This window comes from Artemia sp. Qi Xiang Cuo, chromosome 20 (genome assembly GCF_049724085.1).
Source record: "Artemia sp. Qi Xiang Cuo chromosome 20, ASM4972408v1, whole genome shotgun sequence".
NCBI lineage: Eukaryota > Metazoa > Arthropoda > Branchiopoda > Anostraca > Artemiidae > Artemia > Artemia sp. Qi Xiang Cuo.
In genome coordinates this window covers 12,227,028-12,252,465 of record NC_142813.1, presented here as the reverse complement: position 1 = coordinate 12,252,465, position 25,438 = coordinate 12,227,028, and the positions used below count along the sequence as shown (strand labels likewise).

At 33.9% G+C, this 25,438-nt stretch overlaps 1 protein-coding gene across 1 annotated transcript in view; it reads left to right on the top strand.

Annotated features, from left to right (window-relative positions):
- Nucleotides 1-25,438, top strand: part of Cpsf73 (cleavage and polyadenylation specificity factor 73) — a 108,464-nt gene that overhangs the window by 37,948 nt on the left and 45,078 nt on the right. Inside the window, 5 exon segments of the mRNA XM_089106159.1 lie at nt 1,823-1,886; nt 2,907-3,004; nt 8,617-8,745; nt 13,012-13,189; nt 14,945-15,034. Coding sequence (XP_088962285.1) covers nt 1,823-1,886; nt 2,907-3,004; nt 8,617-8,745; nt 13,012-13,189; nt 14,945-15,034 — 559 coding nt within the window.

Below are 25,438 nucleotides of genomic sequence, written 5' to 3'. Positions count from 1 at the left end.
ATATTTTGAAGGCTAAGTTTTAACTTTTAAAACGAAACATCTCATATTCATTCCGTTCCACGAACAAGGAACTCATAATCGACTTAACAAGTTTTCTAATTTCCAGTTTCAGTAGATGTACTCAAAAAATTCTTGTCTCCATCTTTACAGTTTATTTCTACCTCAGATGATGCAAATAGACCCCGGCGCCGCGCCGGCGGATCGCCCGAACGCCGCCAACAAGAGGCCCGGTCGAACGCTGCCGAATTGTTGCAACGCCGCCGGCGCACCGCCACCGGCAAAGATAGCGGCGTTCGGTCGACTTTTAATTAATTGTGCGGCAATTCTCTATTGCGTCAACCACAAAGTCGGAGCTTTTCCTTATCGTGTGGTTTAGTATTTCGACTTTCCTGATTAGAAATCAAGCAGGGCTTGCACTATCCCCGAATTTTCGGGTATTTCCACCAAAATCTATGCGTCACCCCGAAAAAAAAATTTGGTTCCCCGAATCCCCGAAAATCACGCAATCACGGTGCCACCCCTAGCGATTTATCACCAGTGACTTTCCCTGCTAAATATTACTTTGCATACCATAATTCTTCACTACTCTCTGGTTCGCTAATTTTTGTCTCTTGTTACTTTGCATAAAAACCAGACAGATGTAATATGCAATTGCATTGCAAATATTGCAATATGCACAGTTTATCATATGTTGACAAAAAAAGTATCGTCTTCATGAAAAGAGTTTAAATCATTTCGAAACCAGTTTCCCACTTGCAATTCCTTACATCATTCGTAGTCAAGAATTTTATTTTCAAGTTGAATAGAATTATTTAACGCAACATTCACTACAATTTGATTTTGAAATTAATAGCAGAAAAATCGTTTCCACAGTTGAGTTGTAAGTTTGCAGAATTCTTTTTTTCTTTTGCTGTTTTTAGATAAGATTTTCATAATGTTTAATACTCAATTGTTGAACGCCTGATATCTTAAAGAAAATAAAATCTTCTGTCTGAAAATATTTTAGCCCCCCTCCCCCCAAAAAAACCTATTGAGACACAATTTAGCTATAAACTAAGCTATGTACAATGTTGGGGAATTAAAGATTGAAACGGAAGTTACCCCAAAATATGATTCATAAAAAAAATTGTAAATTATTGAATATAGGGGGGGGAATGGGGGCTATCATTTTAAAATGATAATACCTCATTTTTTAATTGAAAGCAGGGATGCCAAAAAGACTGTACTGTACAGGGAAGGGATAAAGATTGGGAATAGAAACAGAGCTCAGGATATCTCCTGTCATTATAGCATGACCCCTCATTTTTCTTGTAATTGTTTATGACTTCAGGATAAAGGTTAGTTTATTTTGTAGGCAGAATTTTTAGGTGTTCCCTGAACTCTCTTAAGGGCTTTAATGTCCATGGTGTAAATTCAAGAATCTTGTCAAACTCTGGCAGTTTCTGCAAGCAAAGTACAGTTTCTGCAAGCAAAAAAAAGAAAAGAAAAAAATGGGCTACAACAGGAACAGTTCCTACTCAATACTGTTTAAGAAATCATTAAGAGATTCTAAGCTGAGGTAAAAAAAAAAAAAAATAGCAAAAGCCAAGTCAATGTCCTAAATAGAAAAAATACTTCTCAATAAAAAGGCATTTATGTCTGTTTTAATATTTGTAGGCTACAACCAGTTATTTTTAGGTACATACAGCTGCAGATAAAATGGAGTAATAGAACAAATAATGAAAGAAGATATTTTTGAAAGTATGTTTTTAAAACAGCTTAATTAATGTGGAAAGCTTCTTTTATTTAATTCGTAATTAATTTATTTGTCTTTTTTTTCCAGAGGGGCTGGACAAGAAGTAGGAAGGTCGTGTATACTTCTAGAGTTCAAAGGAAAGAAAATACTTGTAAGTGATATTATATTTATTATGATTCTTGGAATGTTTTTCGAGTATTTTTTAAGATAGTTGTTGTTTTTGTTCATAGTTCTTTTGGGCTACTGCCCACTCCACACATGGCATATACTAGATCCAATCAAATACTTATAAGTGATGTTATATTTATTATGACTCTTGGAATGTGCTTTAAGCATTTTATGAGATACTGGCTGTTGCCAGTGCTTGTGCCTTACTGCCCATTCTGCACATGGTATATACTATATATCCAACCAAATACTTGTAAGTTGTATTATATTAAAATGATGTTTGGAATATGTCTTAATTATCGTATGAGATAGTTGTTATTGTTGCTAGTACTTTTGGGCTACTGCCCACTCCACACATGGCATATACTATATATCCAGTGAAATAGCTCTTTAAAAATTTAGCCACAACAATATCAAAAACTCGATTACATAGAAGACTTTTTTAAAGACCGCAAGGGCAAATCTTTAGTATAAGAGCTACATAAAGACTGTCACTGTTTTTTTCTTTTAAAAAAAAAATGAATAAAATTTTTCCTTATTAGATAGAATCTAAGATAGAAATTTTCCAGATTAGACTTCAGTACTCTTTTTCATTCCTTTAATTACCATCGTCTTTAATAAGTAAATATGTAACTTCTAAATTATTTTAGAAAAAAAACAAATTAGAAAAGGCAAATATTTAATATAAGAGCTGCATAAAGACAGTCACTGTTTTTTCTTTTCAACAAAGCAACTAAAAGTTGAAACCAGAGTTTAAGAAGCATTACCCATGTAGTTACCATAAGATTAACATCAAAAATAAAATACGGAAAAAGCAAATACATCAAAACTTGTCATTCAAATTTGTAAAATTTGCCAGTTCTGGGTGGTACTCTTGGAACTGTTGTCTTAGTGAAATATGTTTTACAACCAAGAGAAGTTTGGTGGTCTTAGAAATAGTGTGTCTTATTATTCTGTTGAACCGCCTTGAATTATATGATCTTAGTAAAGCTTTTTATTTTAGTTGGATATGGGGATCCACCCTGGACTGACAGGAATGGACGCCTTGCCCTACATTGATACTATCGAAGCTTCGGAAATAGATCTGCTTTTGATATCACAGTAAGCTTTTTTATTAACTTTCTTACAGAAACTTTCAAAGCATTCCTGTACATGTGTTTTTTTAAGTTTAAAAAAACATGCATACAAGCTTGTATTTCCCAATAGATTGCTTTAGACTGCAGCCAATGGATCCCTAAGACCATCACAAAGTCTTTTAAACATTATTTGTTTTAGAAATAAATAAAATACTTTAAAACTTATGAGTACCAAATAATTTGTTCAACTTGCTTAATATCTTGTTTTAAGTAAGGAAATCATTGAATCTGAAAACCTAATTTGAAAAAAAGACTCTAATGTAGACCATTTATTTGAGAACCCCCTAATACAGTTAAGTGCCTTAGTCAACGTTTTTTCTATGTGTTCTTTGATACTTTGATGAATGCATTTTACCTAAGATGTGCTGAAATTCACTGCCCTGGGGGGCCTGCAAGATCTTAATTTGGCCCTTTGTCGAGTTTACAGCTAATTATTTGTTTCTTTGTTGTTTTGTTTTTCTTTGCTTTGAGGAGATAATTTTCTTCTTTGATTAAAGGACACATTTTTCTCTTTTTTTTAATTGTAAGAAGTAAGTGCACATAATTTAAAATATAAAAAAAACAACGTGACATTGGCATCGGCTTGTGCTTTTTTTTGCTAATTTATTTTCAGCTGAGCATTAATATTAAAGTAAGGTATGCCGTAAGAAGATTGAAGGAATGGTAATCGTACGAAATCTATCTACTTGTAGACTTTTAGCCAAATATTTCAGGGTCCAGAGCCGTTCCTAGGGGGGGAGGGCAATCAGGGCAGTTACTCCGGGTGCTGTGGATTGGAAGGTGCTGTGCCAGGGGAATTACCTACTTTGATCCAATTTTTTACTTTGTTTTGGCTTTTTAAACAAAAAATCGCGAAGAAAGGAAACGAGGACAATTAACAGCAAGTGAAAAAATTGAAAAATTATGCAAATATTTCGGTCAAGACCTCCGCTTGACCGTCCTCAGTGCAGAATAAAACTGATAAAAATATAAAAACCAAACCTTAAAATAAAAACACGAAACTAAAATTGGACGACCCTTTCACTGAGTTACCCTTTCACCGTTACTAGGAAAGGGTCGTCCAATTTTACGTGTTTTTATTTTAAGGTTTGGTTTTTATATTTTTATCAGTTTTATTCTGCACTGAGGACGGTCAAGCGGAGGTCTTGACCGAAATATTTGCATAATTTTTCAATTTTTTCACTGGCTGTTAATTGTCCTCGTTTCCTTTCTTCGCGATTTTTTGTTTATCATGATTAGCCAGTGTGGTCTCAGAAATTATTTTTGGCTTTTTTGCTTATATTTGAGTCGGGAGGGGGCAGTGTAATTAATGTAGCCCTGGGTACCACCAACCCTAGGAACGGCTTTTTCAGGTTTTCTGTAGATTTGATGAAGCATTAGTAATTTTCACCAAAATATATTTTTTATTTTTTATAAATAGCTTCGATTATATTGCATATTATTATTGAATTTATGTTGAAAGTCTGATATTTACAAGACTGTTCCTTGCCAAAAGCTGCTGATACTAGCTATTCATTTTTATTTACTCCCAGGTTTTATAAGAAAATTTCTTGATAGTGTAAATACATGGAGGTCCCTAGGAAAGAGCGAATTGTAAGAATGGGGATTAACGCTAGTGTCGAGAAAAAAGATCACCAAGCCTATCTAGCTTTTGGTGTTTCTTAGCCTTTTTTTTCAGTGTAATATTAAGGTAAAATTAATGGTAATAGTGTAATTGACAAAATTAGTGTAGTAATAAGTGTCTGTTCTCAGTTTCTGGAAAATAAAAAACATTTACCAAGCTTGAAACAATGCTAAGAAATGCTGAACGGTAGATAGCACTGTTAGTTTTGTATATTTGCGTCAGCTTCCACTGTTGTTAGCTGGCTGGTCCTTAAAAAGAGATTTATTCCAGGTCCTTAATAGAGGACATTAAAAAGAGGTCCTTAAAAAGAGAGTTATTCGTTTTTTTTCCATTGATATACCCTTAATTGAACATGTGTATTTGGAATACCATGCGAGCACAGCCTATTTCACAAATTTTCATTTTATCCAGTATCTTTTGAGAAGAAGGGAGTCGCATTTGAGCATAAAATTAAGTGTTTCGGTGAAGCTGAATCAAGTCTGGATGAATTATATGTTTTGTGAGGAGGAATTAGCAACAGTACTAAAAGGATTAAAAAATAATAAGGCTCCAGATGCTGATAGGGTGATAAATGAGTTTTCTTAAATATGGTGGCTCTGAGGTTAGAAATAGTGTGTTTTTATTCATTATTGCCTGCATCACTTGGTTTTTGTACCGGTATTCGGCTCAGTTTTGGAAAAGTAACAAGGGGATAGTTTGTCTCCTAAGATACACAGGGGATTTCTGTGTATCTTAGTGTTGTTTTTTCTCAGTTGGAGAATATCTGTTAAACAAAAAGTATAAGATAAAGACAAAGCTTTCTTTCTGGTGTTTTGCAATGTTCAATTTATTTCAGAAAAAGTCTCTCTCCTACTTCAAATAGCAAGAAAATACTACCGTTTTATTAAGATTACTCTATTGTATAACACATAAATCGTATTTAGCGTAATTTTCCATCTTTTCACATTTTGTCTCTATTAGTAACAATTTATTTTCAAAAATACCACAAACAAAATCAATTGATAAAACCCCAAAAGCGTTGCTTGTGAAGGTTTACTACTAACAAGAAAACAATTTAACAACATTATTATACCTTATAATAACAAATATAATGAGTTTGGAGGGTGAAACCATTTACCAAGAAATAAAATATGAGTAAAACGTGCTCAATAAAACTACATAATTCTATAATCCTCAAGCAACAATAACCCTAAAAATAATACTAAGAAGAAATAGCTCAACAAATAAATAAAAATATTCAAATTTTTTTAGTTTCTTTTCCCAAAATTGGAATTTACATGCCCAATTCAAGGAAACGATTCAGTGGGACATTATAGACAGGAGAATCGGCTGTCTATTATTGCCCAAGCATTAATAGAATATTCTTTTTGTTTTTGTTCAGAAATTTTCCAAGAAACAGTCCATCGGAATCGGCTTTCCAGACTTTTTCTATGTAGACTTTGTAGACTTTGAAAGAAATGTAATGTAGACTTTGTTGCCCCCTACCACCATCAATACTATAAATTTTACATTCTTTGCCCAAAAATATTACAATTTAAGCTTGTTTTACCGCATGTCCCTCTTGCCCCCTATATTTTCCTAGATCCGGCCCTGTCTTTGTGTTCTATTTAATGGTATCAGTTGCACACTTCGCTGCATTCCTGCATGTACTGATACATGCTAATTCAAGTGAAAAAATTCGCACCTATAGGGTGGAGGAAGGTTTTTTTTTACCAATAAAACTTTCTGCTGATGGGTGCTGGCATGATTAAAGAAATTTTTTCTCTGAAAATTGTTAATAAATAATTAAATAGAACAGATTTTGCCAGCTCAGCAGCAACGTAATTAGGTTGAAATGGAACATGAATTGATTCAAAATATTCAAATTGATTCAAAACTCAAGTTGATTCAAAATAAATATAAAATTTTCAAACACTCTAAGATACAAAAGGCCTTGAAGTATTATTTGTTATATATTTAACAAAATTATATATATATTTAACAAAATCTATATATTTAACAAAATCTTTAACAAAATCTTTAACAAAATCTATATATTTAACAAAATCTTTAACAAAATCTATATATTTAACAAAATCTTTAACAAAATCTTTAACAAAATCTATATATTTAACAAAATCTTTAACAAAATCTATATATTTAACAAAATCTTTAACAAAATCTTTAACAAAATCTATATATTTAACAAAATCTTTAACAAAATTTATATATTTAACAAAATCTTTAACATTTAATCAATAAGAGGAGGTCTTTACAGTTCTTTTGTCTAAACTTTGAGTAAAATTCCTGAGCAAAATCTTCAAATAATTTTGACCAGTTTCAAATTTTGACAAAAATCCACAGAGAGTTCAAATGGGAAACAAGTTTCTCAACTAAACATTGCCCAAGCAATAATAGAATATATATTTTTTTTTGCTCAGAAATTTTCCAAGAAACAGTCCATCGGAATCGGCTTTCCACAATTTTTCAGAGAGGAGAGCTGATTTATGCATTCGACTTTCGGCTGCGTAATTCGAAAGGCGCTGCGTAATTTTTTTTTTTTTTTGCTTTTTTCTATGATCACTATCATATCCTTTTGCAAATTAAAACTTGAAGAAATGTGTCTTAACGCTCGTTTGGGTTAATTTCCACGGCTTTAAATTTAATGTAAACTTGATCTTAAATTTAATTCAAATTTACACCGTCGAAAATTGAATCTAGCTACTGTTTGGTACAAATTTTAACTTAACCAAAATTTTGCTTTATAATCGTATAGTCTGTTTAAGGGTGTGATGCTTGAAAAGCTCGGTTCCCAAATCGGAATTTACATGCCCAATTCAAGGAAACAATTCAGTGGGACATTATAGACAGGAGAGTGTTTACTCAGTTTTATATTGCACAGTGTTATTACAACGATTAGCCCACAAAGGTCCGATCTTTAGTGGGAGGGGATGGAAGGTTTTTTAAGGAAATAAGTCAGATCAGTCAGAATCAATCAGTGTCGCGAAGTGTGTTTTTCTTAGCTCTAAATTTATTTGATCAGTCTCATTACTTAAAGCACAGGAACAACAAGAGCATTGATATAAAAGACTAATATTTCAACTGAAGAATTGGAGTAAATATTTGCCAAATTGAATTATTCGGGAGGTTTTGTTTTTTTTGTCAAACTAAAATGTGTTTGCCATACTCATAAACTCACGGCCCTCTGCTAATAGGTTTGGTTTTATTCATTTTATATATTCTTTTTTCACTCATAGAAATAGTTTTGAATAGAGTATTTGGTATTAAAAATGGTTTTATCTTATCTTTCATGCCTATAAAAAATTCTATGTGCAAGTAAATAGCTGTTAGTAAAATAAAAAAAAGCCAAAACTAGGGCTAATATCTGTACATTTGATTTTTAAATAAAATCTTTACTTTACCATCTAACAGCTTGAAAATTTTTATTTTGAGGCCCAAATATTCTAACTTCTACTGTGAGGTCCGTCAGATGAATGGGAGGGGGGGAGGGGATTTATGTCTTTTCGTTGCGTTTTTTTTTAGTCTGAACCTCCCCCCTCCCATGAATTATTGAGATCATTTTACATTTTTCCACGTGATTTACCTATTTTGTAGCTTTTTGGGCTTCTTATTGGGATGGAGGGTTTGTTTGCTGTTTAGGTTTCCAAATTTGGTTTTAATTCAGATAATTATAACATTGATAAGTTGTTGGTTTTTTTTAGTGCTAAAAATCTTTATTTTTGTTGTTGCAAATCTATATCTATTCTTCTTCTCTTTATCTTTGTTCGTTTCTTTCTCTTTATCCAGATTTTTTTTTAAATAACGGAATTTCTTTTATTTAATTTTCCCTGCACAGCTTGCTTCTGGGGGTAAAATTTTTCACGGGTTTTTTAATTTCTTCTGTATTCACTGAATAAAAGAAGTTGATTGATTGATTGTGATTATCTCCTTTTATTCTTTTCTTGTTTTTTTAGCTTTCATTTGGATCATAGTGGTGCCTTACCTTGGTTTTTTGCTAAAACTTCATTCAAAGGCCGATGTTTCATGACTCATGCCACCAAAGCTGTTTATAGATGGCTCTTGTCAGATTACATCAAAGTCAGGTAAGTTTGAACATAGGTGGGATTAGTGTCATTTCATCATAATCATCAAGAATTACAATCATTAGAAAATTAAGTAGGCACCAGTCCCTGACACCAAAAAAACAGTCTCTACTTACATAGAAACTGAACCAGACTAATCGTCTGGTTTTGTTGGATTATATCAAAGCTCGGCAAGTTTGAACATAGGTTGGAATAGCATGTAAATAAAACACTCCTTTGAAACATTTTTCTTAAATTGACCCAAGACGAGATAAGCACCGCTTGCATATTGTTTTTGTTGGAGTCGCGCCGTTTCCAGACCAAAATCAAGAATTTTCAAATTTTTGAACTTTCATTTAGACATGGAAATTGCATCAAAATAAATATTTTTATTATAATATTTTAATGATTATTATAATTCATTTAATTATGTTTACCCATCAATAAATATTAATAACATTTAATAATTTTATTAATTTATAAATAATTATCTCTCTTCAGTTTTAAATTCTCGAGTAGACTATTTTGGTGTAAGACCTATTTGAAGTAATTGAATTGCATATTACGTTAGGTCTCCCAGAGAATTCATCAGATATCTAGTGGCTTCCAGTAAGAAGAAATACGGAGAATTATAAAAGCCAAAATTAATAAATTTAATCATAGATTTGAATGTAAAAGGACTTAAATAAATTCTATGTAAGTGAAAGAGAAGGAAAGATATGCGTGACTATTTTGGTGGAAAGACTAATTAGACTGTATAATCCATTAGTTCTTCAAAGGAAAATTCATCAGCGACATCTAGCGGGTTCCAGCAAGAAAGGATAATGGGCTAAAAAAGAATGTTGGCTTTTATATACATACATAATGCCTATAATGGGAGTATCCAAAGTGCTTTTACACCAAGTCAGGTAGTAAAACATGCAGAAGTGCTACTAATTCTGCGGTGTAATTTTGTTAAGTCAACGGTATCATTTACATAGTAGAATTAGAAGCAATATATCGAATCTGTCTACAATAGAGCAGATGACCTGTACATTTTATTCTACTAGAATGTGGACAATATGTGGAGATATGGAACTATATATATGGAGATGGAGATATTGAACAATATATAGAGACAAACTTTTCGTTCCGTTACTATAATTATATATTCCGTAATTCGTTTCGATGTGGAATCTTTGCTTTGAGTGCAATAGGAATTGGCTTGAATGAAATAAGTTCTGTGTAAGTTAAATAAAAGAGGAAAATAAAATTTGTGTGAAATTTTAGGCAGTGGAATGATAATTACATGTGGAACCTCTTTTAGCTATTTTAAGGGTTTAGCTCAGCATTGGGTCAAGACATGCTAGCCCGCATACAAGTCATTTTTCTAACTGTCCTAAAAATAACTGTTAGCTGACAATTTTACTAACAAATGGGTTTCAGTAAGCTAGCAAATAATTATGGGATAAAATTTTTTTTATTCCAATACAAAAATTTCTCCAACATGTCGAATCGTTGTAGCGAACAAAAACTGATAGCAGCAAAGCAGGATGACGAGTTTCTATACTGCATGCATTGATAGCTAATCCATGATTGTTAGATTGTATGCAGTTTTCAAATTCTTTTGTTGTGTCCCTACAAGTTGCAGAGACAGGATAGCTTAGCAGGCTTTACTCAATAAACCAATCCGAACTTACCTTTGACTTTTTATCCTTCTCTGCCTCCAGAGGCGCCTAGGATATCAACAAGGAGTCTCCAGTCTTCGCGATATTCTGCTGTTTCCAGCACATCTTCCCACTCGGGTTCCAGAGCGCGTCAAGGGAACGAAGATCTGTCTGGTGTCTGCGCCGTAGGGTGTTCTTGGGACGACCCCTACTTCCTTATCCCAGAGATTGCTACTGGAAGATTGCATTGGGAGCTCTAAGATCCCCCATTCTCGAGACATGTCCTAGATGTAGCCATCGACGTTGGCAGATGATGTTTGTAGTAGGAGGCGGCTGGTTATTTATTGGATCTAAACGCTTGAGACTCGATCTGTCCAGTGTATATTCAGGATTCCTTGGAGACGTGCATTTTCAAAGCCCAGGATTTGATGCTCTTACTCTCCATAATGTTCCACGTTTCGGCTGCGTACGTCAGAATCAACGGAACGAAGAAGGAAGAATGCTATTGAAGAGTTAAAGTTGGCTACTAAGAGGCTAATGCTGGTCAAAAGTACTCCTCTTACTCCTCAAAGTACTCCTCAAAGGTAAAACGCTAGGAAATACTCCTCTTTTCCAATTTCAATAAAATCAGTTTCAAGCCAATTCCGTCCAAGAGGGGTAGTCCTTGCTTGATGATCCATCCAGTAAGGGCAAATGTGTCAGCCCCCGTATAGGCGAACAAAAACATCAGGACAAGCGGTTTTAGAGATTACCCGTCCTGTTGTATGGAGATACCATTAAAGATCCGACTTATTCTAATACCTAGACTCTCTGATGGATGCTTATGGTACTACTATCGTCGAAATCCAAGCTCGTGTTTCTTCAGCTTGGGCTGTTTTCTCCGTCTGAACAAACCTTTTTGGATTAAGAAGCAAGTCCCTTTAAAGACGACGTTTCGAATTTGTTTCTTCGGACGAACATTGATCTTTAGAGCTTTTTTTTTATTATTATTTGTTACAGCTTGTTACAGTTATCGATACAGCATGCTATTATCCAAAAAAACATATACTAAGCTTGAAAAGAAACGGAAGTAGAAATAAGATCCTTTTTTTTAATCGTGCCCTATTAATATGTTTCTTAGAACTGTCAGCTGGCGCGTTTGTTTTGATGAAAATACTTTGGAAGCTCTGCTAGTTAACAATTGGTCGATAGAAAAAAACTTCTAATTCAAATAAACACAACTTCCAACTAAACATGTTTTGTACCGGGTCTAATACTGCTACTACTACTTTAACAACCTACTACTCTATTTACTACTACTACTATTAACAACCCACTGTAGCACCAAGTTACCTGAGGCTAGCGCAGCTACGCACGCTCCTCCTTCATCCCAATCTATTTAAAGCATCCCTATTTACACCCTCCCAGGTTGTAAAGAGGACTGCCATGCTACGCATGCTCCTCCTCCATCCCAATCTATTCAAAACATCCCTCTTTACACCCTTGGTTGTATTTTGTAACGGTTCTTGTTATATCAAGAAAAATTTCTATATTAAATGACATCAGATATATTAAAAACGCACAAGAAACATTTAAATGTATCTTTTGATCAGGTGAATAGCGACTTCTTAGTCAAATTGAACTATGAATTTAAGAATACAGCCGTTGCATCGGTTTTCAGCATTGTGCTTTTATCCCAAAATAGCGTGGACGTTGTGTGACTTTTAGTATTATGATATTATGCCTAAACTAATAGAAATATATTTTAATATATTAAAATTGGGGTCTAAATACAATGGTAAATAATGTTATTTATAAATATTTTTATTTTATCCAAAAGTTTTGCTCGCAGATATTTTTAAATTAAATTTCACAGTCTAAACACTTATGATATGTCTATTGCCACACGCCAGCTCTGAAAAATCGATTTAGAGTCTGGTTACTCTCTAACACAAAGAGAGATAGCTTTATATCTGGTATGTTTGGCATACTAAACTAGTTCTAACTATTTTATAATCAATACAAATTGTTTAAAATCCTGGAAATCTACCGATTTTCATAAAATTTTAGGTTGGATTGAAACTAACTTACACCTTCAGCTTAGAAAATTTAAATTCAAGTTTGGTTTAAACTTTTCGGGCTATGCTTTTTAGTGCTCCACTGGCACTAACGCTACTATTCCCTTTTTTTCCTATTAAGCCCCTGTTAAAACAGGAAAGATTTCCCTCATGTATGGCCTCCTTACTTTTAAATCCTAATGCTGTTTATAATCATTGAAGAGAAATTATCATGAGCTAATGATTTTCAGTATGGGTTGATCTGAGCTTAAACCTCATGTTTTTCTTAAAAAAAAAACAAAACAGCCCGGGTAGTAACAAACAACCCCTAATTTCCAGGAAATAAACTTTATCTTTTGGATCCTCCACTTCCTAACAAAATCATTTTGTCAATCATGACGCTTTATATTTATACATTTTTCATAACAAAATTATAATAATTATTGAAATATATTAGTGTGAGAACATTGCTAAAATAGTTCTTCAGTCTTCAACTAGATTGATATTAGATTTAAGTCTTTAGACATGGCCGCTTGCGTTTTTTATTACAAATAATCTTCGTTTTAAATATGATCGACTTCCTTTTAATATAATATCTTTTTTAGCAACATTTCAACAGAGCAAAATCTATATACAGAGGCCGACTTGGAAGCATCGATGCTCAAAATTGAAACATTAGACTTTCACGAAGAAAAAGACGTAGGAGGTATCAGGTTCAGAGCTTATCATGCCGGACATGTTCTTGGAGCAGCCATGTTTATGATTGAAATTGCTGGTGTCAAGGTATTAATTAAGAGAGCTATTTCTACAGTCTGACTTTTTTGGAATTTAAACGCAAGACAAAAATTGTCATAATTATATTGCACAAAATTAAATGTCATTGAGTGACTCTATGTACTGAGGTTAACTTGGAAGTATCGATGCTGAAAATAGAGACATTAGACCTTATTGAAGAGAATGACGTAGGTAGTATCAGGTTCAGAGCTTATAATGCCGGACATTTTCTTGGTGCTGCTATGTTTATGAGTGAAATTTCTGGTGTCAGGGTGTTAATTAAGCGAGTTGTGTCTGCAATTTTACGGTTTTAGTATTTAAACGCAAGACTTCGAAGCCATGATGCTCATAAGTTTTGGTATGTTATTTTTCTGTTATTTAGCTTTGCACAGGCACCGGAATTTTTTTTTTTTTAAATTTATTTTATATTAAGAAATATGTTGAAAATAGGCAGAAAAAAAAGGGAAATCAGGAAACTATTTCTATTATTCATATAAATCTAAATCTTTCTCTAAAAAAATGTCTAAGCATATTATAATTCTAGCTTTGTGAAGGTATAGATCTGGTTCTAATGAATTCAACAGTGTAAGTATATAACATTGCAACTATAAACTTGTAGTAGTAGCGTGTGTTTCATAAGGAGGGAAAAGCTTAACGGCAAAAACTGCCAGTTGCAGATATCCAGCAAAATCCAGTTGCAGATATCCAGTTGCAGATATCCAGCAAAATCCAGTTGCAGATATCCAGTTGCAGATATCCAGTTGCAGATATCCAGCAAAATCCAGTTGCAGATATCCAGCAAAATCCAGTTGCAGATATCCAGTTGCAGATATCTTAACTGCCAGTTGCAGATATCCAGCAAAAAAACGAAGCTGGCTTGTAAGACGGGCTTGTGAATATTGATTGAAAAAAGCCAGTTATTTGAAGTTGGACCTCGCTTCGTCTGTCTTAATCAAATTATCTCAATAAACTGGAACCAATATTTTAATACTCCATATATAACGTTAAAATTGGCCCTGTTACACGAAGAGTTGTCCGAGTTTTTGTTATAGTTAATTAATTAATAATAGTTAATTATATATAATTAACTTATTAACTATTATATAAATAGTTAATTATATGTTATAGTTTGTTAATTTTAGTTAATTAATTAATTTTTTTTCATTTTTTTTTTAATTTATTAGTCCACTTTGTTTATACTGGGTTAAAAACAATTTTGTATTATTATTAAGCTGAAACCAGCATTTTGGCTCAACTATCATTCCATAATGTTTTCAAAAGTACTACTCATTTCGTGAAGTTCTTGATTCACAAAATTAAGGGAGTAGTAAATTTTTTAGCCATTTTAAAGGTGTACGTGTAATAGTTTGATTTTGCTACTAAAACCATCAGCTGGCCTGACCTGGACGGAGCCTGGATTCGTTTTCCAGGTCTAGCCATTTGTTATGAAAATCGGACTGGCTGATTTGCGCTAGTCATGAATTTTAAGTCGAAAACTAAGCCGATTTTGATAGCCAGCTTATGAATAACGCCCTTTATTTTAGTAGGTAAGTGCAATTTTAATTACTAAAAAATCTCTGATTTTTTAGTAATTATTTTGCTCTTTATTTTTCTTTGTGGTTTTGCATAGCCTACTTTTATTCTGTGTAAGCACAGCTAATCGACATTCTTTATATGCAAGTAATGTCGAAACTGAAGTCTTATGAATTTTTTTTTTTGCAATTAAAGGAATTTAAAAACGTTAACTGCTTTTTTTTCTTGCAGATCTTGTACACTGGCGATTTTTCTCGTCAAGAAGATAGACATTTATGTGCTGCTGAAATACCTGCTGTTAGACCAGATGTGCTGATTACGGTATTAATCAAAACTATTAATGTTATCCGTCAATTTTGAATATAGTGGCCAGGGCCTTATCCAGGAATTCTGATCATAGGGTGGATACCCCCCCCCCTCAGATTTGGATTACCAAAAAATACTTTACAAAACGATACAGAAATTTGTCTACATGTATTTTTGTTACTTTTGTACAAATTTGGCCAAAATTTCGGGGGGGAGCACGAATTTCTGTAACCCTTCGTTTCCTTTCCGTGTAACAGGCCTTGGTATCAGCCCTGTCACACGATGATCTTGGTTTTTAAGTTTTGGGTGCTCATTTGAGGTGTTGTATATGGGTGATTCTGTGTAACCGTGGCAGGTGTTCTTGACTCCCAAGTTTAGAGCAGACTGCCGCGCGATTTTTCCTAAAACTTTGAAATTTCAATCCTGAGCTTGAGATCTTCGAGTTGGAGTAAGTATATATATACTAAATATTATCTCAAAAAGCATTTTAAGCATACATTATTATTTATTATCTTTTTTTTTATATCAAACATTGGGATTCGTTGCAGGTGAATCCTGGGACACTGCTATATTCTCCATGTTATGGTTCAGAGTGACAAAATATTATTTACATAAACCTCTTAAAACCTCTTGTATAAACCTCTTTCTTAAGTTTCGACAATACATTGTTAGATTTCGAGGAGGGGGGGGGTTCTTGGCTCTGCTCTAAGCCCACTTGCCGCCAGCAGCTAAAATAATCAGGTTTTTGAAAAACACATAAGTTTATTCTGCCCCCGCAAGCATACATGTTTCTACCTGTGCTAGAAAGAATTTTTGTTTATATTTATGTGAATGAAAAAATATGATTTTGTGCGCTAGTGATATTGACAGCTGTTTTTAGATAATAACCGCATTATTCGGTAGTAATGTAACAATAGTGCACGTTAAGACTGGGGAGTTTTATATATTTATTAGGGGGTCCATTACTGGTTCTAGCTCTTAGGCTTGCACTTTCTCCTGTAAGTTTTTTGCTTCTAATTCTTTCTTCTCTAATTCTAATTGCTTCTATATTCTTTCTAAATCCTAATTCTATTCTTTCTAATTCTAACTATTATATTTTCTTTCTAAATCCTTTTTTGCTATTGCTCTCTTAGTCACTATAATTACAGATGTAAATCTGTAGAAATGAGTTGATTTTTTTTGTAAATTTAATGTAGATTAAAAAGCCCACTTTTTTATTGAGGTTAAAAAATGGTTTTGAGACTTGATCAAGTTGTGTAAGTCTTTTTTAAGATTCTGTTTTGTTTTCTTTCAAGTAACTTTTATTCTTTGGGAAAAGCTCAAGATCAATACAAAGATCAATTCCAACCTCTCGGGTGATCAGAACGAACGCTTTGCCCTGAGTATTGTCTGGATCGACTTTGGAGGTATTATCCCTAGGGGTAGTTATATCTAAGTTTCCCATGCCTCTATGGTTCCACTGTTCTTACGATGTTGATTAGCCTGGGGAAAGGAGGAAACATTATTAATTTATTTTTAGGAATTAACCGATTTAAGTGGGAATTTCTCTAAAAAATAATGTGGTTGTAAGTTGTTTAAAAATTGAACAAAACTGCCCTAAAGAACTGTCACCTCCCCCTCCCTCCTAGGAGAATTTTCGGGAAAGTTTTAGTAAGTACACAAAAGATATACTGAGCAGTATATAAAATCAAGATAAAAAACTTTCTATTTATATCGTAAGTGCTAAAGTTTATATTTAGAATATATATATATATATATATATATATATATATATATATATATATATATATATATATATATATATATATATATATATATATATATATATATATATATATATATATATATATATATATATATATATATAAACAATTTTTGAGGAGCTGTGGAGGTAGGACAAAGAGAAAGAAGTAAATAAGGAGAAGGGAGTAAAGAGGGAAGGAAATAAAGTATTGATCGAATACCTTAGACTATTATAGAACCGAATCAAGGAGCAAATAATTCTAAGAAGAAGGAAATAGGATAGTTTTTTGGCTGTCTAATTTCTTTCAATTGTATAAAATATGTAATAACATTTTTAATGCAGGCTGTTACACAAAGCTTAATATCTTAAATATTGGATGCACAACAAAAGAAGTATATAGAGATAAAGTATGATTTATTGAGACAAATTTAAATTGTTTTTGGTAGAAATTGGTGAGAATACTTAGTCAATCATCATAATTCATCTTGAATCTGGGGGATCAACGTTGACTATGTTATTATTATTTAGTCAAAGGGGATTTAAGATTAAAGCCCTCAAATAGATTTACCGTCATTTAAATCACTAGTTAGATTAATTAGTGATTCTGGAATTAGGCTATCTGTTTTATCTATTATAGTAGTTAGGCTATCTATTCATTAAAGTTTAAGTTAGATGGTAAAATTATTCGCGTTACACAGGTTTTGCCTTGACAGTGATGCTTAACTGTTCTTACATTAAGCTGTACAGTGCTTTTTCTTTGAATATGAATATCATTCTTTCCAGAAAGCTGTTTTCTTGTTCTGCTAGAAAGCTTTTAGAAGCTTTGCTGAAAGCTGTTTTCTTCTTCTGTTAGAAATTACGGGCTTTTCAGTCAAGACTATTCCTTCTCTAGCTTTATATGAGGTGTGTTGCACTCACATGGCGCTGCAATTTATAAATCTTGTAGTAGTTTCTTTGATTCCCTGAACTGGATAATCCAGGAGTATATTTCGAATCCAATACTCTTTGCATGGCTGTGGTCAGCCAGGCTTTTAGCTGATGGAGGTAGGCAATGGTGTTTGAAGTACTTAAAGACTTTATTTTGAAGGGTACAGGCATTACAGGCATAGCACAATAAATGTGTGCTATTTAGGCATAGCACAATAAATGTGTGCATTACAGGCATAGCACAATAATGCCTGTACTCATTGAAGTGTAGAGGCATTAGCACAATAAATGCCAATAGGAAAGGGTTGATGGTTTAAATTTTGACATTGCAGTGTATGCAGTATGGGGACGAATGGTGCAGTATGTTGCAGTATTAGGCCAGTAGCATTGGGGATTTGATAAAAGAAAGCCTGCAGGTTAAGACCCTTTGAGCCTACACGAATTCCATAGTAAATTTTGGAAATTTGGTGGGAAATGGAAATAAATTTGGTAAATTACTCCACAGATTGAGAGATACTTGTAGTCATCTGAAGACATTTTTTCTTTGACTGTCCCGCATGATACGAGGATTTTCGAGAATGCCAGAAAAAGAAAGGTGCCCCATACAATAGTTTCATTCAGCACGTCTCAACAAGACAGCTGACTTTGCGTTCTACTATATACCAAGCAATTGATCAACGGCCGGCACTCTTGAAGTATTTTTGGCATTACAGGCCATCAAAGAAACATTTGAAGAATGTCGCATCGTTAGTAAAGTACCTCAACATTGTAAGCTACCTAAAAAGAAAATATATGCTTGCAGAACTCGAATTTGTGTATTCACAGTTTGAGCTTTTTAAGAAATTCACAACAGCATTTCAGAAAAGTGAACCCTTTGTGCATGCTCCTCACGCTGACCTGAAAAACATACTTTTCACTGTTTTGGTGAGACTTCTGAAACCTGACATTCTAGTTTCTGCTGATGAAATTTCTACCAGTTTGCTTGAGAACTTGGACAGCTATTTGCAGGACACTATTCTAGGTGAGCAGGTTGAGCTTGTTTTAGATGCTCAGAAACTCACCTTGGCAGAAAGACAAGAGATCCGTCAAAGGGCGCGAAGACATTTCAAGGCAGCTGCCAAACACTTGATCAATAAGTACTCCATCTCTTCTAATAGCCATGTCGAAGCGCTTAGGTGCCTGGATCCCACGGAAAGGAAAAGAGCTAGAAGTCTATCTTATATAGCTGTGCTTGCTCGAGAGATCCCAGTAAGAGTAAGTGTCGACGATGTTAGAAGTGAGTAGATATTGCTGCAAGCCAAGAACTCAATAGAGCCAACGCCATCGCGTGGCAACCATTGCTGGCATCAAATCTTCTCTAAGACGGATGCTTTTGATGGGCAAAAATATATGCTTTTGTCGAATCCTGTAAAAGCTGCGTTGACATAATCGCATGGCAGTGCTTACGTACTGAACATTTTTTTTCTAAATTCTTAAGTTATAGTTATTTGAATTTAGCACTATTTAGAACAAAGTGGTAATTTCAAAATCTTAGTCGGATTTATTTGGGGGAAAAAGCGCAAGAGGGAGGGAGGATGGTTACCCCCACCCCCATGTCAGAAACAGTCCTGAATGTGAAGCTGTGCGTAATTGACAAATTGAACGCTTATGGAGGCAAACTCAAAAGGTTTCCTATTCCCAAAGAGTTGTTGACTTTGACTAGGTCAGCTTGGTCAAAGTACTAAGACTATGTCGAGAGCAAGACAAAAGAACAAGCTTCTAAACGAAGTGTCCAAGACCAAGAGAAAAAAGCGAGCTAAATCTTGTTGGTATCTCTAGCAAAAAAAAGAGCTAGATAGACTTTAGAAATCATCATAGGCAGCGCAATAGCGCTGCCTAAGTAAAGAACTATGTCGGCACAATGTAATATTTTTTTTTGTGGGGGGGGGGGGGGTTAGACCAGGGCACTTTGTATAGGAGGAATTGTCGTAGAAACCTTGAAAAGGGCTCATTCTTTTGAAAATTGAAGGGGCTAGTGCCATTTTTAATAGTCGAAAGCGATTGGAAGGCAACCAACCCACTCCCACGCCCGTCATTTTCCCAAACAAATCCAGTAAAAATTTTGAGACAGCCATTTTGTTCAGCGTTATTGAAAGGTCCGGAAATTATGTCTTTGAGGATGACAACCTACCACCGTCCTCAGGGCAAGGGTTTTAAATTTATGTCCTGGGGGCATATAAGGTTTTTATGAAAAGGGTAGTCGTATAGGCTTTGGAGGGGGCTTATTGGATTGCTAATCAGAAGTTCTAGTGCCCTTTTACGAGTCAAAATAATCAGACAGTAGCTACCCTCCCCCTCCACACACACACACACACGTCGTATTTTCCCGGAATGTATCTATTAAAAATTTGAGATAACCATTTTATCCAAAATTGATTTTAAAAAACTTTCCGAAAAAGAAGTTTTTCAAAGAAAAGTAAAGGCCATTTTTAAGATCAGCAGGTACAAATACCTGTTAAAATTCAAACTCAAAATGACCAGAAATTACTATTAAAGAATAAATGAAACCCAAAACGAATAGAAATTCAATAAACAATCCTTGAAAAAAAAAATACAAGTAACAATATAAATGAATAAATAAATCTTAAAGCGAGTAATGTTTAAATTGATTATGCAAATCAAGCTTAAAATGAAGAAACATATTTTACTATTGAAGTAAAAATGAAACCCAAAACCCGAATTATATTACAAATATTTTTGTTGTACTTACATTAAAATTACAGTAAATTTTTGAATTGATGAGCTTTCAGCAATTAATATCATTATACATCAGATATTCAGTTTAATTTATTAGTTCTTTCTAAGATTGTTCAAGAAGAATATAGTTCCACTGCAAAACAGAGTTTGGGTACTGCCCCTTTCCTTAATTGTAAAAACCTAAAGCTTAGTGTGTCATTGGGGCTTCACTGAAAATGAATTATACTACAAATATTTTCTTCTCCAGTTCTTACAGCATTGAAAATGAAAACAAAATTGCAGTGAAATAAAATCTTGAAGTGACTGATCTTACAACAATTAATATCAATATCCAATATTCAATTTGATTTTGTTTACACTTTCCAAGACTGTTCAAGGCACATTTAGTTTTCAGTAAAGCGCCAATGACGCAGTAGGTTTTAGACTTTTACAGTGAGAGAAGGAGGCCATGCCCAAACTCTTGTTTGCAGTGATTTCGTTCCTTTCAAGCTTGATTTCCATATTCAATTTAAGTTTCACTCGTTTCAAGATTTATTTATGCATTTAAATTAGTATCTATTGTATGTTTGTTTGCATTGATTGTTAATTTAATTTCTGTTTGTTTTGGATTTCATTTATACTTCAATATCAGATATTTTTCTTCGTTTTAAGCTTGACTTGCATATTCGATTTAAGCATTAATCGCTTTATGTTTTATTTATTCATTTATATTATTACTTGTATGTTTTTTTTTTTTTTGCTATGATTGTTTATTTAATTTCTGTTCGTTTTGGGTTTCGTTTATTCTTTAATAGTAATTTTTGGTCATCTTGAGTTTGAATTTTAACATTTATTTGTATCTGCTGATCTTAATTTTAAAACCCCCTTTACTTTTCTTTGAAAAATTTCTTTTTCGGAATTTTTTTTAAATTAATTTTTGTTTGTTTTTGATTGCAAAAAGTTTCAAATTTTTAAAAAATTGCTTATTACAAAATCATACTTTTTTTCAACATCAAATGTTCATCGAAGTATCAAAACTACTATAAAAGAAACAATAACAAATTAAAAAAAAAAAAAAAAGTAAAGATAGCATCAAAGTAAACGAAGTAATGAAGTAACAATAAAAAGCTTGATTAACTTACAGTCCTTGCGCTGTAAATCCAAGTTTACAGATAAATCACTAAATTCAAGTATGAAAGTAAACAAAGTATAAAAGTAACAATAATAAAGTTCCGTAACTGAGAGCCATTTCCCCGGGGTTGGGTGGGGGGTTCAACCCTGGAAGCATAGTTATTTGGCCTTTGAGTTTTTTTGAACAAAATGGCAATCTCAAAGTTTTGACCGGATGCCCTTTGAAAAATTGGAGCGTCAGCTAGTTGCCCATTGATTCCTTTTGACTCTTAAAAAAGAACTAGAAGTTTCAATTTCAGATCAAATAAGCCCCTTCCAAAATTAATACGACCGCCCTTTCCACAATGACCTTTTATATTCTAATACTAGGCAACTTACATAAATTACAATCTTTGCTCCGGGGGCCATGGAGGATTTATTAACTCTTAAGTTATAGTAATTTGAATTTTGGACTGTTTTAAACAAAATGGCTATTTCAAAATTTTGATACGATAAATTTGGGTGAAAAAGAACAGGCGAGGGGGGGGGTTAATTCGAAGCGGCGGGTGGGTGTGGCTGTGCACAACATTCCAATGGCGGCCCTGTTTTTACTAGTCTTAATGCACAATTAAAAAAATAATAAAACATCGAATCATTATTGCCTTTATGACCTTCATTTTTCTATTGTCAAAAACTTAATAAAGAAATAACCATTCACAAGCAGTATATAGAGCTACCCTTACATTTGCGCTGTGGGAGGATATTAGGGGGTCGGGTTTAATGCTAAGGGGTGGGCGGGACTGGCAGTGCACAACCTTCCCATGGTGGCCCTGTTTTCACTAATCTTAATGCACAACTAAAAAAAACAATAAAACATCCAAACCTTATTGCTTTTATTTCCTTTAGTTTTCTATTGTCTAAAACTTAGTAACAGAAAAAAATTAATTACAAAAAACTAAAATAACTTTTCATAAAAAATAACTACTCACAAGCAGTAGGCTATATAGAGCTATCCTCCCATTTGCGCTGCAAATGTGAGGATATTAGGGGATCAGATTTAACTCTAGGGGGTGTGTCATTTGAACCCCCTCCAAAGCTTATACGACCACCTCTTCCATTAAAACATTATTTTTCCCCTTACAGCATAATTTACAGCCCTTCCCCCGGGCTCTGGGGGTGGGGGGTTACGTTGACCCCCAATCTTTTGTTATCTGATCGTTGGACTACTTCAAGCAAACTAGCAATCACAAAATTTTGATCGGATGCATTTGGAAAAAAAGAGTGTATGTGTGTGTGCGTGGTGAGGGGGGGGGGGGATAGATGCCGTGACTCATAAAAAGGTAACTAGAACTTTCAGTTTCAAATCAAATGAGCCACTTCTGAAGTTTATACGACCTCTCCTTACATAACCCCCCCCCCCCGCCCATTTTCCCCAAATGCATCAGATAAAATTTTTGAGACGGACATTTTTTAAATAATAGTTCAAGTATGATAACAAAAACTCCAGTGTCGATACAGCCCCCAGGGTCCGGGGGCAGTCGTTGTAATTTATGTCCTTGTTCCTATAGAAGGGATGCTCGTATAAACTTCAGGAAGGCTCATTTGATTGGAAATTAAAAGATCTAGTTCAATTTTTCAGAGTCAAAAGAGATGGGAGGGTAAGTAGCCCCCCACCCCACACCCTTTTATCCCAAATTCATCAAATGAAAATTTTGAGATAGCCATTTTGTTAAAAATAGTTCAAAGGTCAGATAACAAAACTCCGACGTCGAGACAACCAACTAGGACCCAGGGGCAGGCGTTGTAAGTTATGTCCTGAGGCCATATATGGTTCTTAAGGAAGGGATGCTCGTATAAACTTCAAAGAGGGCTCATTTGATTGGAAATTGAAAGTCGTAGTTCACTTTTCAAAATTCAAATATGATCGGAGGGCAGCTAGCCTCCAACCCAACGCCCTTTTCCCTTCAAATGTATCAGGTAAATATTTTGAGATAGCTATTTTGTTAAAAATCGTTCAAGCGTCAAATAACAAAATTTTCTCTGTCGACACAACCCCCCAGGGCCCGGGGACAGGCGTTATAAGTTATGCCCTGAGGGCATATATGTTTCTTATGGAAAGGATACTCGTATAAGCTTCCAAGAGGGTTCATTTGATTAGAAATTGAAAGTTCTAGTTTAATTTTTAAGCGTCTAAAGTAATCGCGGGGCAACTAGCCCCTCCCCTCTAAACGCCTTTATCCCCAAACCCATCCGATAGAATTTTTGAGATGAACATTTTGTTGAAATAGTTCAAAGGTTAGATAACAAAAAATCCGGTGTCGACAAAACCCCAGGGCCCGGGGGTAGGTGTTGTAAGTTATGCCCTGGGAGCAAATATGGTTTTTATAGATGGGATGCGTGTATAAACTTCAGAGAGGGCTTATTTGTTTGGAAATTAGAAGTTCTAGTTTATTTTTCCAGAGTCAAAAGAGATCGGAGGGCAACTAGCCCATCCCCTCACGACTTTTTCCTCAAACCAATTCGATAAAAATGTTGAAATGACCATTTTGTTAAAAATAGTTCAAACATTAGATATTAAAACTCCGGGGTTGACACAAACCCCCAGGGCCTGGGGACAGGCGTTGTAAGTTATACGCTGGGGGCATATATGGTTCTTATAGAAGGGATACTCGTATAAACTTCAGATAGGGCTCATTTGATTGAAAATTGAAAGTTCTAGCTCACTTTCAAAAAGTCAAAAGTGATCGAAGGACAATTAGCTTCCCCCCAAGCCAGAACATAATTTGCACTTTACTGAAAAATACAAATGAATATGCATTGTCAGTTTAATATACATATACTGATATTTAGTAATCAAAATGTTAATATTATTTAATTTATTAAAGTTATAAAAGCAAAAACAGTTATATTTTTCAGTAAACCACAAATTATGTTCTATTGTCAAGAAGACAAAGGGGTTTTAAATCCTACTCAGGCTAATTTTAGCGTGTGTTCAGTTTGACTAGATGGTTTACTGTAATTTATACTCGTTTTTAGTTTCCGTTCATTATCAATGCTGATTTGTGGTAGTTTCACGCTTGGTAGATTATTTGATTTCATTTTTGCTCATTTTTGGTTTAATGGAGTTCTTTACTTTTCTTTGGAAAATTTATTTTGTGGAAAAAGTCTTTTTAATTAATATCACATAATGAGCAGTTTCTATGTTTTTCAAGTCAATGGATTTTCGTTGTTGTTCAATGCCAAGAGGCTGTAAGTTTCCTTTATAAGGTTTTCAGACAAGACGGTTCTAATGGTGTACTTTGTAGTTCGATCTGACGCTTTTTTGAATTATTGGCTTTTTTTTTTTTTTTTTTTTTTTTTTTTTTTTTTAGTATGGGACGTGATCGTCTCTTAATAGGTTACTGCTACCGCTGCAACCCGGATAACGTTAAGAACCGAGTTCATCTTCAGCTTTTCTCTCTGACTCATCTTCAGTTTTTGGATTTTTAGATTCTTCGCCAGTTTTCCTTACTCTCGAGGGGAGGGGGGATCGTTACTCTCATTTGGGCTTCGCTCTTCTTTGTAAAGATCCTAATAGCAAGATATCCGTCGAGTACATTAAGTTTAATTTTCATTCTTGTAATATTTACAGTATCATTAATAAGCATTATAAGACCATTCAGTTCGTAATTAACACCTTCGTGTCAAGTTTATTCTAGTTTAATTTGAAGAGAGAATGACCAATTAAGGAATTTAGTCTAAATAGTGTGGGATCTTGAAAGACAGTTATTGCAGTTATTATTAAGTGTAACTTTTACCTGCTAACTCAAAAATTATGCTGATAAACGAATCATTAATTTTTACTATGATGAAAATTATTGAGTTTTTTACGCTAAAGTTAGAACTTTGTTCCAATTCTTTAAGAAGGACCCCAGAATCACAAA